The 13,101-nt window shown below is 41.3% G+C and overlaps 2 protein-coding genes across 2 annotated transcripts in view; both read left to right on the forward strand.

The window, feature by feature from the left end:
* The window catches only part of LOC118826079 (E3 ubiquitin-protein ligase TRIM47-like), a 9,352-nt gene extending 3,341 nt beyond the window's left edge, over positions 1–6,011 (forward strand). The window contains exons 5-8 of the mRNA XM_036596965.1: positions 638–697; positions 1,313–1,660; positions 5,602–5,675; positions 5,889–6,011. Coding sequence (XP_036452858.1) covers positions 638–697; positions 1,313–1,660; positions 5,602–5,675; positions 5,889–6,011 — 605 coding nt within the window. The remainder of the gene's footprint in view (positions 1–637; positions 698–1,312; positions 1,661–5,601; positions 5,676–5,888) is intronic.
* On the forward strand, positions 5,754–12,855 carry LOC118826001 (zinc finger protein 436-like). The gene is made up of 2 exons (XM_036596893.1): positions 5,754–5,838; positions 11,753–12,855. Exon 2 carries the CDS (start codon positions 11,755–11,757, stop codon positions 12,397–12,399), a length of 645 nt encoding a protein of 214 aa, XP_036452786.1. The 5' UTR covers positions 5,754–5,838; positions 11,753–11,754; the 3' UTR covers positions 12,400–12,855.
* The last annotated feature ends 246 nt before the right edge of the window (positions 12,856–13,101 follow it).

A 13,101-nucleotide genomic window follows, 5' to 3' on the forward strand; every position in this document is an offset into this window, starting at 1 on the left:
AGCCCCCGAACATTATTCCTCCTCCACCAAACTTTACACCAGGCCGTCAGACTGCCAGATTTTGAAATATGATTAATCACTCCAGAGAACGCGTTTCCTCCTCGAGTCCAATGACGATGTTCATTACACACTCCAGCTGACGCTTGGCATTGCACGTTGTAATCTCAGGTTTGTATATGGATGCTTTGCCGCGGAAACTGATGTTGCTTCCAGAGGCAGCTTGGAACTTGGTAGTGAGTGGACAGATGTTTTTTTTATGTTACCTGCTACAGCAGTCCTATACTATGAGCTTGTGATGCCTGTCGCTACCACATTTACAGTTGTCTAGGGCAGCTCTAGCAGAGCAGAATTTTGATGAGCTAACTTGTTGGATGAGTGGCATCCATCACATTAAAAGTCACTGAGCATTTAAGTTCAATCCATTCTATTGCTAGTGTTTGTCTACAGAAATCGCAAGACCGTATGCTTGACTTTATGCTGATAGCAACGAGTGTGGCTGAAACTGCTGAACCCACTAATTACATTAGTGCGTCCACATACTTTTGGCCATGTAATGTATCGACTCAGTCTTTAAGCTATGCAAGGCCTTATTGCAACACTTTTGAAAACATTTAAGTTTCTGTAAATGTTTCCACAGTGAAAGAAATCCAGATCATTCCTCTTCCTGAACCCCAAAGCAGAGAAGAGTTTCTACAATGTAAGTCTTTCTCTCTCTCTCTCGCTCTCTCTTTTACACACACAGCTTACATATACAGTCATGCAAAATTTTGAACACCCCCCTGACAGGCTACATGTTCTGTTTATGTTGTAAAATTAAGTTAAAGGGGAGCTCCACTGATTTGGAAAAAGACTTACTCATTCAATGGTTTGTGCACAAAATCTCTGTTTATTTGCTGAGTTTAACATGTTGGAGAAAAAAAAAAACATAAAACATACAGTATAAAATGTGCCATTACTTTTGCACAGGCCACATTTTATGTGCTTTTTTTTCCCCCAATATATCAAATCCAGTAAATAAGCAGTAATTATGTATTAAAATGTGCATTGCTATGTTCTCTGTAGAGGATGTGTAACTTATTTACACTCAGAAAATCAACAAAACATGTTATTTGACCAGGAGAGCCTAAACTTTTGCTTACGACTGTGTATTTACACACATAAAGGCATGCAGTTCCACTATTACTTTACACATTAACTATAGATGTAACTGAACAATGAGCTGAGTTTCGAGGCCACAGATTTTTATTTATCATTATGTTTACAGTTTGTTATGTGGGGTTTTAACTGAGATTTCTTTTTCTTTGTCCATCAGACTCCTGTGAGCTCACACTGGATCCCAAAACAGTAAATAATTACCTCTGTCTGTCTGAGGGGAACACTGTGGTGACCTGCAGTGAAAAAGCACAGACATATCCTGACCATCCAGACAGATTCGACCACTACCTCCAAGTGCTGAGCAGAGAGAGCGCGAGTGGACGCTGCTACTGGGAGGTTGAGTGGAGCGGGGCTACAGGTGTTTCTGTAGCTGTGGCGTATAAAACCATTCGCAGGAAGGGAAAAGGTGACGAGTGCTTGTTTGGACGAAATGACCACTCCTGGAGATTGTTCTGCACTCCGTCCAGTTTCTCATTCCGACACAGCAAAAAAGAAACAGAAATCTGCATTATGAAATATATATATATATTATACATTATGACCACCTCCTTGTTTCTATACTTATTGTCCATTTTATCAGCTCCACTTACTATATAGGAGCACTTTGTAGTTCTACAGTTACAGACTGTAGTCCATCTGTTTCTCTGCATACTTTGTTAGCCCCCTTTTACCCTGTCCTTCATTGGTCAGGACCCTCACAGAGCAGGTACTATTTGGGTGGTGGACACTGTGTCCACTCACTGTCCACTCCTACCTTGTCAGTCCACCTTGTAGATGTACCGTCAGAGACAATAGCTCATCTGCTGCTGCGCAGTTTGTGTTGGTCATCCTCTAGTCCTTCATCAGTGGTCACAGGACGCTGCCCACAGGACGCTGTTGGTTGGATATTTTTGGTTGGTGGACTATTCTCAGTCCAGCAGTGACACTGAGGTGTTTAAAAACTCCAGCAGCACTGCTGTGTCTGATCCACTCAGACCAGCACAACACACACTAACACACCACCACCACGTCAGCGTTACTGCAGTGCTGAGAATGATTGAATGCAGTGGTTGTCCAGACCAATTTTAGTCCACCAGGGGTAGGGAGGAGTGTAATGTGACTAAAGGAGTGTAATGTGACTAAATTGCTATCTCATAGCAATTAGATCTTATAATATGGAGAGTGCTTCTTATAATTTTGACTTCATATCTCATAATAATGATTTACCGTCTTGTAATTAAGAGAAAATTGTCTCATTATTATGAGATCTTAAGTCCAATGGCTGTAATGTCCACTCATCTTCAAATCACCCATCTCTGTCAGTCAGTGGAACTACAAGAAAACAGTTACACTTTTCAATGCTGTGTTGAGCTATTTTCCTATCTGAGTTGTCTACTCACAGTGGAAGGATGGACAGAAACACCTGTAGATGTTTTCAGATCTGAAGCAGCTTGATTTTCTCCTCTCTCAAAGATGAAAGCTTTAAGTGCTGTTTATCTGATGGGGGCAGTTTTGGTGTCTACCAGGTCTTGAATAGTTGTTGGGAGTCACATTTTCTCTAGTAACTCCAGAAATACCTGTTTTTTACTTATTTTCCTTCGACTTTCTCCTCCCTCATGAGTGGACTCTCTAACCTTCTCAGAAATATCTCCTGAAAAAATGAATAACTTGTAACGTTCATTTTGACTGGGAACCTAAAAGATGGCCGGTCTCTGACTTTTGCACATTACTGTAGACGTCCATAATGTTTAGCCTCACAGCTCCAGTGAAAAACTAAACAATCAAACTTCAGACACCAAACATGTCTTAGATATCTGACTACGTTTAAGGCCAGAGCGCTGACCCAACAAACACCAACGTGCCGACATTGAAATTTAGGTGTTTGCTGGGTCAGTGTGATCTGACCTTTACACCTTTGGTTTCTAAGCACTCTGGAACTTCTGAGGCGTCCTAAGTTTCATTCTCTGTTTACATACAAAGAATTGTGGCTTTTCTCAAGCTGTGTAACTGACAATATTCTTGATGATTGCTCTCCTTTAAACTGTACTGTTTGGATTCCGGTTTTCCGTTGGTTTTGTATTGTTTGTGTGTTTGTTTTGATGTTTGCCTGAGAAATCTGCCATCATATCCACTGAGAGTGACTTTCCAGCTGTAGCTCAGAGGCTTATTGGACTGGCTGTTTGGGTGACTCTACATCTCAGCTATTATGCAGCCTGGACCGGCCGCTTGAGTGTCGCTACATCGCAGCTATGGGGCTCTCTGGACTGGGAACCTGATCGACATGACATCGTAGTCTGGGCTGGCTGCTTGGTTGACGCTGCACTGCAGCTGTGGGGCTGCCTGGACCGATAGTGTTTGGCTGCATGAGCAGCGCTACGCCGCAGCTACGAGGCCTCTCAGGCCGGCCGCTTGGGTATCGCTGCACTGCAGCTATGAGGCTGCCTGGACTGGACTGGTGGTGTTCGGCTGCAGGAAAATGCTACCCCTTCGTGGCGAAGGACATCTTCGGCCTTCGAGGCTTCCCGGGCCGGCCTCCTGTGTGATGCACTGTAGTTGTGGTGTGAGACTTTCCCGTTGATTTTACTCGCTACATTCTATAATCACAAGTTCTGTAACAAAAGGCCCTTTTTTTAGTCTATATCTTGGATTCCAAACACTGTTTTATGATAACTGAAAACTGTAATAATAAAAACGCTACAATCTCTACAGATGTTTCACTTGATGCCTACAGTATGTCTCTTTTCTTTCTTTATTTATTAAGTATCCCTTTATCCCTGTGTTTCTCTGTATTGTTAATGACATTAACCCCTTAAAATCCCAGGTTTATTACATACTTTATTACACACTTACTACTTACATACATACTATACTACTTTTTATTCAGCAACTACAGGGACTTCAATGCAAACTGGCTGAGCTATTCTTAGGTTATAGAAGTGTGTAATAAAACTTTGACCCACTGGTGGTCCCTGGTCATTTAAGGGGTTAAGCCAATCTTTAAAAATCAATTCATTTTTTTATTTAACAAAAAAACAAAAACAAAAAAGTTCCAATCTTTGGTTGTCATAGAGATGTAATCCTCATGCACAGTGGGCAAAATACCCCCTGGTATTTGGGGGATCCCATGTTGACTGGCTACTCCAGTGTTGGCGGGCTGCTATCTCGCTCACCATGGCAGTGCTAATGCTAGTGTCAATAGCAAAAAATGCTTGGTAATGTGCTCTTCCACACATTAACTCTGGTCTTACACATCTCTTTTGTCTTTGGTTTGAGAAATGAGTAACCGTTCATCCTGTCCACTCTTGGGGAATTGGGCAAGACAGCCCTGCCAAAGAAACTATTAAGTGTGTCTGTTGTTTCCCGATGGTTTTGACATGTGTTCTGGCTTTTTTAGTGGGTTGATATCACAATGTAAAGGATCCTAACAGTTTATCAGGTGATCAATGGCTGATTCTAAACACAATTGATGGTTTCCTAATGCAATCTAAAGGATTTCTACAGGAAGCTAGTGGCCTCTATTGGAAATAATCAAGCCAATTCAGCTACTTGTTTGAATTTTCCTGTTCCACCTTAAAAGGTGCAGCAGCTAGACTACATTCAGTACCTCAGCTTTTTGTTCAAATTTTCCCGTTCCCCCTTAAAAGCGCAGCAGCTAGACTACATTCAGGCTCCTCAGCTTCTTGTTTCGAATTTTCCCGTTCTACCTTAAATGGTAGAAGCACAATGCTGTGTGGGTGGTCACTGTCTGGAGAGGGCAAAACAAAGGCTGGATGCTTCGAAGGACGCGGTCTATTCGAACAAGAAGCTGAAGTGCCTGAATGTAGTCTAGCTGCTACACCTTTTAAGGTGGAACGAGGAAATTCGAACAAGAAGCTGAGGTGCCTGAATGCAGCCTTAAACCCAATACTTACATTTAAAAGTGTCTCTTCAGCTGCCGTTCACTTTTCTGTTGATGCCGCCATGTTCTCGCAATTAACCTGGGACACGTTGGCTGGCGAAGGATGCGCCCGTTGGATCCTTGGTTGCCATGGAAAAGAAGGACACATTTCTCGGCCGCATATGAAGGAGCCTTCGAAATGGGACAGCCTAGTCGCGCCGCTGTGACGCAATCGGCCTTCAGATGCAGCCTCTGAAGGACACAGCCCCTGAATTGGGACACACTGAAAACGTGGGGAGGGCTGACATTTTCACAGGGCGGGACTAAGATGCACGAGTGGCCGGACCGGCTATGAAAACAAAAACAGAGAAACTCAGATTACAACACACACACACACACACAGAGGGGCGTGGCTTCATTCTCCAATCAGGACTCCATTACTCCACTATGTCTTTACATAGAAAATAGTTGTTTGATGCTGTATTCATGTTTAAAATGTCATATATATAAAACCACTAATTAAAAATTAAAACTTAGGCCTTCTCTGACTCGGTCAGATTTGGTGAGATTTTTTAATATGGCCCTTTCAGGGGGTGAGTTTGACACCTGTGGTATGAACTTCCACTCAGTTGTAGTGGAGGAGGTGGGGTTGGCCGGAATACGGGTGGGATAAAAAAGAAGGGCCACTCCAGGCCTTCTGGTGGCGCTACCTCCTTAACTGCGGTTCTTCCACCACACTAAGGCGGAGGAGGAGGAGATGAGACTCGGCAGTCCCCTTCGCACCTCCCCAGTGCTGTCGGAGAGAAAGAGGAGCTGAGCTGGTGGAAGTAAGCAGCTATTCAGCACTTTTCCTCATCGTGTCTGTCGTGTTGTTCAGCGTCGCTCAGATAAACCGTTACCGGGAGGTTCGCTTTCTGAACAAACCGGTGTGATTCGACTCACGGACGCTGCCGTTACCGTCCTCCCCTCACCGCGGAGCCCCGTCTGCTCTGCTCTGTAACAGAACGATGTTGGTTTGGGTGGCAAACCTGTAACATTGTGTTGATGCTTTGTATCTGGTTCGCTGCAAAATGCATGGTCCAGACAGAACCTAAAGGGGAATTCCACCAGCTTTTCAAAATTTCTGCGTACTCTCAGTCTTTGAGATGTAAACAGAGTGATTCAGAGTGGTTTGGTGTGAAATGGATGATTGTAGTTAGAGACTTTACAGTGGTGGTGATATGTGGCAAGTCGTTTTAGCCTAAAATGACACCAGTCGTAACTGTTTTTATTAGTAAAATAGACCTGTAGTGCAGTTTATACCTAATTTTACTAGTCATATCAAGTACACATATCTATAAAGACATTATGACTAGTCATATTGCCAGGATGACATATCCATGATGTAATGTTGACTAATCATGTTACCTTTGATTTACATGTAATTTCATTCTGTCTTATCTATAATTATAAGTATAGATATCTACAGTAGGGTCATTCTACTGAAACGTCCACTTTTCTGTCTCTCCATACGAGTCACTGGTGTTACTGATAGTCATTGGTGTTACTCATTTTTAATGAACAATTTATTTTACTATATAACTGCTGCAGAGCATCAAACCACATGTCAATCATGGAATATCCACTAAAATATGTCATTTAATCCATCTGTATTCTATTTTTTCACAGTTACCTAAGAATAAAGTCGGTCACACCAGTGACGTCAGCTAAAAGCTTCATATGAAATCATGAGCTAAATGAGAAAATCTCTGATAACTGAAAGACACAGTGGACTCACCATGTGCTTTTCCTTATAGATCCTCAGACAATAGGTAAAAGGAAGTCGAGTGGTGTCATCAGTGTGACTTTTATTTCAAAATAAGAGATTTTTTGTTACACTGTAACACCAGTGACACGACTCCTGGGGACAACAACTTTCATTATATATTTTATACTATTCATTTGTTTTCTTTATGTCATTTAATTCATATATTCCATAATCATGTATAGATTATTGTAGAAAAAATTGCAGAAAAACGTTTTTTTTTCCTTGAAAATATGGCCTCAGCCTTCACACACGACTGTGGGGACGAGCTCGTCTGTGGTGCTTGGAATTCTAGATAATTGATTTAAAAACTAATATTGCTGAATTGAGGCTCAAGAAGGTGTAATTGTTAAAATAACTAATTGTTTTATTTAAAAAAATTCTAATTACAGATATCTACACTTTCATTGTGACTAGTAAAATTTGCGGGTACACTTTCATTAGTAAAAAATTAGACTAGTGAAAATTCCAGATGTATCCATAATTGAATTTTGACTAGCAGAAATACTAATTCAAGATATCTTTAATTCAGTGACGACTAGTCAGGCTATAATATGCATTAGAGGTATGTATAGTTTCAGATCTCTAAAATACAGTTGTACATATCTAGAATCCTCTTTGACTAGTAAGAGTAATATTATTGATATCTAAATATAGAATTATAAATAACTAAAATCTAAGAAAAGTTTTCTTTGGAGATTATTTTGCCTCATTAGGCCCTACATATACCCCTCCAACATTAATTGATTAAAATAAATGGATTAAAGTGCATTTTAAGCCAAACATTCAAACTATCATAAAACAGTGTCTCAGACATCAGGCAGTGAATTCATAACCATTACCTGTTATAACTTTCTGTGAGGGAGCTTTCAGAGGTGGACGTCTGGTTCCTATCACCACCACTGTGAACATTTCTGTAAGTTTCTGTAAGTTTCTCTAAAACTGAGCATTTCACACCAAACCACTCTGAATGACTCTGTTTACATCATCAACCATTTATCTAAGCAGATTTTTTTGAAAAATCAGTGGAGTTTCCCTTTGATTGATTCCATTGTGGTACTTCAGTGTATCTAATGCAGATTTACTGAGTGTTTGTGTTCTAGCAGACGTTGCCAAGTTGGTCCTGAAGACTTCAGTTCAATGTGCTTCTTCTGTTTTTTACTGTTAAATCAGGTCCTTCAGTGTCACATCAGGTCAAACAGAGAAATCCTTGTTGGACATTGGTCTTGTCTTTGGGTGCTCCTTTATGGATCTGTGCACAAATGGAGCACACACTTAAAAAAAGATGGTTCTTTAAGGGTTCTTTAGTTAAGACAGTGGGTTCTATATGGAACCATGAACACTCAGAAAACCATTTCATACTTAAATGCTTCCCTGTATGGTGAAATCGTTCTTCAGGTTGATAGAGAATGTGTTGTACATGGTCCTTTATAGAACCTTTTTGGAAATGGTTCTATGTAGCAGCTAAAAGGGTTCTACTATTGTTACGATGTCAAGCTTGTAACAGTAGGTTTTTGGTGTGATGTAGAACCATATCCAGCACATTCTCCATTAGTCTGAAGAACCATTTCACAGTGCATTTCACCCTTTATGCACAAAATGGTTCTATATAAAACTCTTGGTCCTAAACAGCACCATTACCTTTACTAAAGAACCCTAAAAGGACCATCTTTTGTAAGTGTGCAGATCTTATGAACATTATGAAAACAATAAAAATGTGCAAAAAGTGCCATGTTAGATGCGCATATGTGTGTCAATATGGTAAAATGTACAGACGTTATTCGAGGCGCATGTAAATTATATTGTAATACGTGCAAATTTAGTGGGGAAAGTCAAAGCTGACCCGAGAGCAAGGTGAGGAGTGGATGGGCCGGTTTGGTCACTACTTGTAGATTAATTTGACTGGAGAAAAATCTAATTTACACAGTTTTTCTCCTCCTAAATGTGATCAGTCAGCCAAAACATGTTCAGTGTCTGAAGGCTTCGTCTTTAGTGTGTCTCGGGCTTCTGAAGCCAAGAAGCTGTGGAGTCATAAGTGTAGCAGCAACAAACTGCATGCCTAAGGCTGCATTTACACTGTTCGCGCTCCCCCTCTTTAGCTGGCCGCATGTGGGCTTTAACAAAGACGTTCCCTGCGTCATCCAATTAAATCACGTTCTGCTAAGTCAAATTTTAATTAATAAATGCGCTGATTTTCTAATAATCAAAAATTTAGTATGTTATCAATTACAAATATATATTGTGCTGTCTGTTGTCCAAGAGCGACCTCTAGTGGTTATTTGTTATAGCAGTTTGCATTAAGTTTGTACCTTTAGAGTTGCTGTAGTTCAGCTTTTGAGTTCGATGCTGCAGAGAAGCAATGTTTCTCCAAGTTAAACTTCCATTGTTGGGCCGTGTTGTAGAAAATGGCACTAATTTGTCAGCCTGTCTATGAGAATTTCCTTCATATTAGCATCAAGCTAAACACTGTTACTTTAATGGTGATTCTTATTCATTCTCACATCCTAGATCCTTTGTACAAAGTATAGAGCTACTTGATAATATGTATTGCAAAGTGAACTCAACACGTAAGTATATTGTAATGCATATTTCATTTGTTCCAGTTTTACAGTGCTTCTTCTGAGTAAACATTCCTGTTCATTAAAATTTGGCCTCTTGGAATTCCTTGGAAGAACCTGATATCTATCTGCCGAGCTAGTGGACATGAGCACTACAACATTTCAGCAGAATACACACTGATCAGGCATAACATCAAGACCACCTCCTTGTTTCTACGCTCATTGTCCATTTTATCAGCTCCACTTACTATATAGGAGCACTTTGTAGTTCTACAGTTACAGACTGTAGTCCATCTGTTTCTCTGCATACTTTGTTAGCCCCCCTTTTACCCTGTTCTTCAGTTGTCAGGACTCCCCATGGACCCTCACAGAGCAGCACTGCTGTGTCTGATCCACTCAGACCAGCGCAACACACACTAACACACCACCACCACGTCATGTGTCAAAAAAATTAAATATCGTGACCTTGTGTATCATGAAAATTTCTTGGGATATTGCAATGTTAGATTTTTTCCATATCACCCACCACTTTACCATGTTGAATCATTGTAAATCAGTGAATTTATTTGTTCATTTAGTGAGTAGCTCACTCAGCTAGAGTGAACTAGCAATTTGGCTAATATTTTTTAAAGTGGCCTCTAAGTTTGATTCTTAATTGACTTGGTCAAATGAGAGAAATGCATAAGGCTGATTCATCATACTGAACCAGTGAAGGGCTGGACAACCTGACAATATTTATCATGATAAATACATGATTACATCACATTATGCAACAATATGGATTTCTGAGCATGTTGTGCATATCTATATTGATGACAATGGTTACCCATTGTGCTGTGTGGAGATGGACCTATCAGTGTTTTTGGGGCTGATGCCGATTACTGATCGACAAACACCTTTCAGCATTATCAGCCAATAGCCAATACCGATCAAGGGTAGGGCTGGATGCCACATTTAAAGGCGCAGTAAACGATTCTGAAGAACGATTGTTGATATTTGAACTCAACAGCAAAACGAATACACCCCTCCCTTCAGTGCTCATTCAGAAGCTCCGCCCCCCCAAATTCATGGACACGCATTGTCGAGGCGCGCAACACGTTTTTAGATCCTGGCCGTAAAACCCTTTTGCAATGTTGTACAAATACTTTGAAATAAATTTAGCGCGCACAACAACACAGCACGTAATGTTACTAACTGTTGCTACAGTTCCTGTTGCGATGCTAATCAGTTGCTATCGCAAACAGTAGCAAGCAGGACAAACCAATACTGACCTATTGGTTCTGTGAAAGAGCAAAAATAAGCTAGTTACCCACAGAGAAACAGAGCAACCTCCTCATCCCTTTTCATGCTGTTGAACTCTCAATGAAGCTGAAGTCAGCTTCTTTTTCACCAGCTTCTTTTTCGAATTTTCCCGTTTCACCTTAAATGGAACAGCTGTCACGTTGTGGCGTCAATACAGTCGGCGCAGCTAACAGGACAAAAGGCTAATGTCGCGCAGAGCTGTGAGGAAACTGAAGAATAGAGGTGACTGTGATAAGACAATGATCCAAAACATACATCAAACCTTGAACCACCTTAAAAATCGAGAGAAAATCACCTTCAGTGTCCCCAGACATGAATGTTATCAGAATCTGGGGGTCAGTTTCAAGCAAGATGTGCAACCAATTTTTCAAGCAAAATATTCATGAACTAGAAATGTTCTGCAAGGAAAAATAGAAAAATAAATCGTATATCAAGAAGAGAAAGTCTGTTAGCTGGTTACAAGAAATGTGTAGAGCAGTAATGTCCAGTCTTACCTGCAAAGGGTCAGTATGACTGCACACCTAATTCGACTGGTTTAATCAGTCTGTCTCAGTCTTAAAACCATGGACACCCCTGGTTTGGAGGTTGTGATTTTAAGTTAAGTGACCCTTATTAGTCCCACAACGGGGAAATTTCACCTCTGCATTCAACCCATCTGTGCAGTGAAACACCCCATACACACTAGTGAACACACACACTAGGGGCAGTGAGCACACTTGCACAGAGCAGTGGGCAGCCCTATCCACAGCGCCCGGAGAGCAGTTGGGGGTTAGGTGCTTTGCTCAAGGGCACTTCAGTCGTCTCAGGGGATCGAACCAGCGACCTTCTGGTCACAAGGCGGGTTCCCTAACCTCCTGCCCACGACTAGTCTTGCCAACTAAAAGGGTGTCCAGATGTATGCAAAGGCCATTTATTTCCAATAATAAATTGAGCATATAAATATTTGTGCATTTAAATGTGCAGGAATATTTTAATGTTCTTTTTTCAATGTTTATTTGTAAATAAACTGACAATAAGTTAACTTTTTGTATTTCATGCTTTTGTCACATTTTGTTTAAAATACTCTTTCTCTTGCAGAAATGAACGTCATACTACTGTCAGCGGACGAGTTTACATTGCAGACCACGGGCCCCATACGCATTTTCAGTTTTCCGCAAACGTCCGGTGATCCGCTCTGCGTGAACCAAGCGCAGAAAAAGCGGAGACCTCACCACTGCTCGGTGTGCGGAAAGAGTTATCTTCAGCGGAGTCATCTGCAGACGCACCAGCGCGTTCACACCGGAGAGAGGCCGTATGACTGCTCAGAGTGCGGGAAGAGGTTTAATCGACATTGTCATCTCCAGCGACACCAGCGCATTCACACCGGAGAGAAGCCGTATAACTGTTCAGAGTGCGGGAAGAGCTTTACTACCCAGAGTTACCTACAAACACACCAGCGCATTCACACAGGAGAGAAGCCGCATCAGTGCTCGCAGTGCGGGAAGAGTTTTACTAGACTGAGTAACCTCATACAGCACCAGCACACTCACACGGGAAAGAAACCGTACGACTGTCCAGAGTGTGGAAAGAGTTTTACTCTGCCGAGTCATCTTCAAACACACCAGCGCATTCACACGGGAGAAAAGCCGTACTACTGCTCAGATTGTGAGAAGAGCTTCAGACATTCTAATAGTTTGAAGTTGCACAAATGCATTAAGAAAGAGGTGGAAACTCATGACACTTGAGTTTATATAGAACTTGGCCACTTTGCTATGGTTGACTCTGTTTATCCAGAATTGACAGGAAACAGCGTTACAGTGATCTTTGCTGTGGACATCATAGATAAGGGGTACCCAGCTATGCTCCTGGTCATCAGTTTCCCTTCTGTGTTTAAAATGATGAACGCCCCAAAACATGCCAAGGCTCTACAGCCTTCAAATGACCCTTCGGATGTACTCAGAGTGACAGAGGACTTTTGCAGGTTTATGGAATCTGTGCATAGCCAAATCATGTTTCGCAATCAGTGAGGGCGAAGATAGGAGTGTAACTATAGACTCGACTCCATTCACAATACTGGGTTGATGATTTGGTATCACATTGAGTCCGATAACTGCAGAAAATCAGACTAGTCAGTAATCCAGTCGACGCGTTTACATGCACTTGAGAAATCAGATAATGGGGAAACTCCAGGTCTACGTGAATCAAACAATAATCAGATTTCTGCTTTGCAACCAGCCAATAAACTCACAGAAGAAGACGTGATGTAAATGTAAGGTACAACTCAAACTTCATGCCGTGGCTTCTTTTAAAAAACATTCTGCCACTTTACCCGAAAATATGAACATACATCATCTAGAAGATGAAGAATATTTAAATCCTTCGTTTCGCCAAGCATGTATTTGTTTTCAGCGTCGCTACAAAAGCATTTTCTGCGTCTCGTGGCAACA

This window comes from Colossoma macropomum, unplaced genomic scaffold (genome assembly GCF_904425465.1).
Source record: "Colossoma macropomum unplaced genomic scaffold, Colossoma_macropomum, whole genome shotgun sequence".
Classification (NCBI taxonomy): domain Eukaryota; kingdom Metazoa; phylum Chordata; class Actinopteri; order Characiformes; family Serrasalmidae; genus Colossoma; species Colossoma macropomum.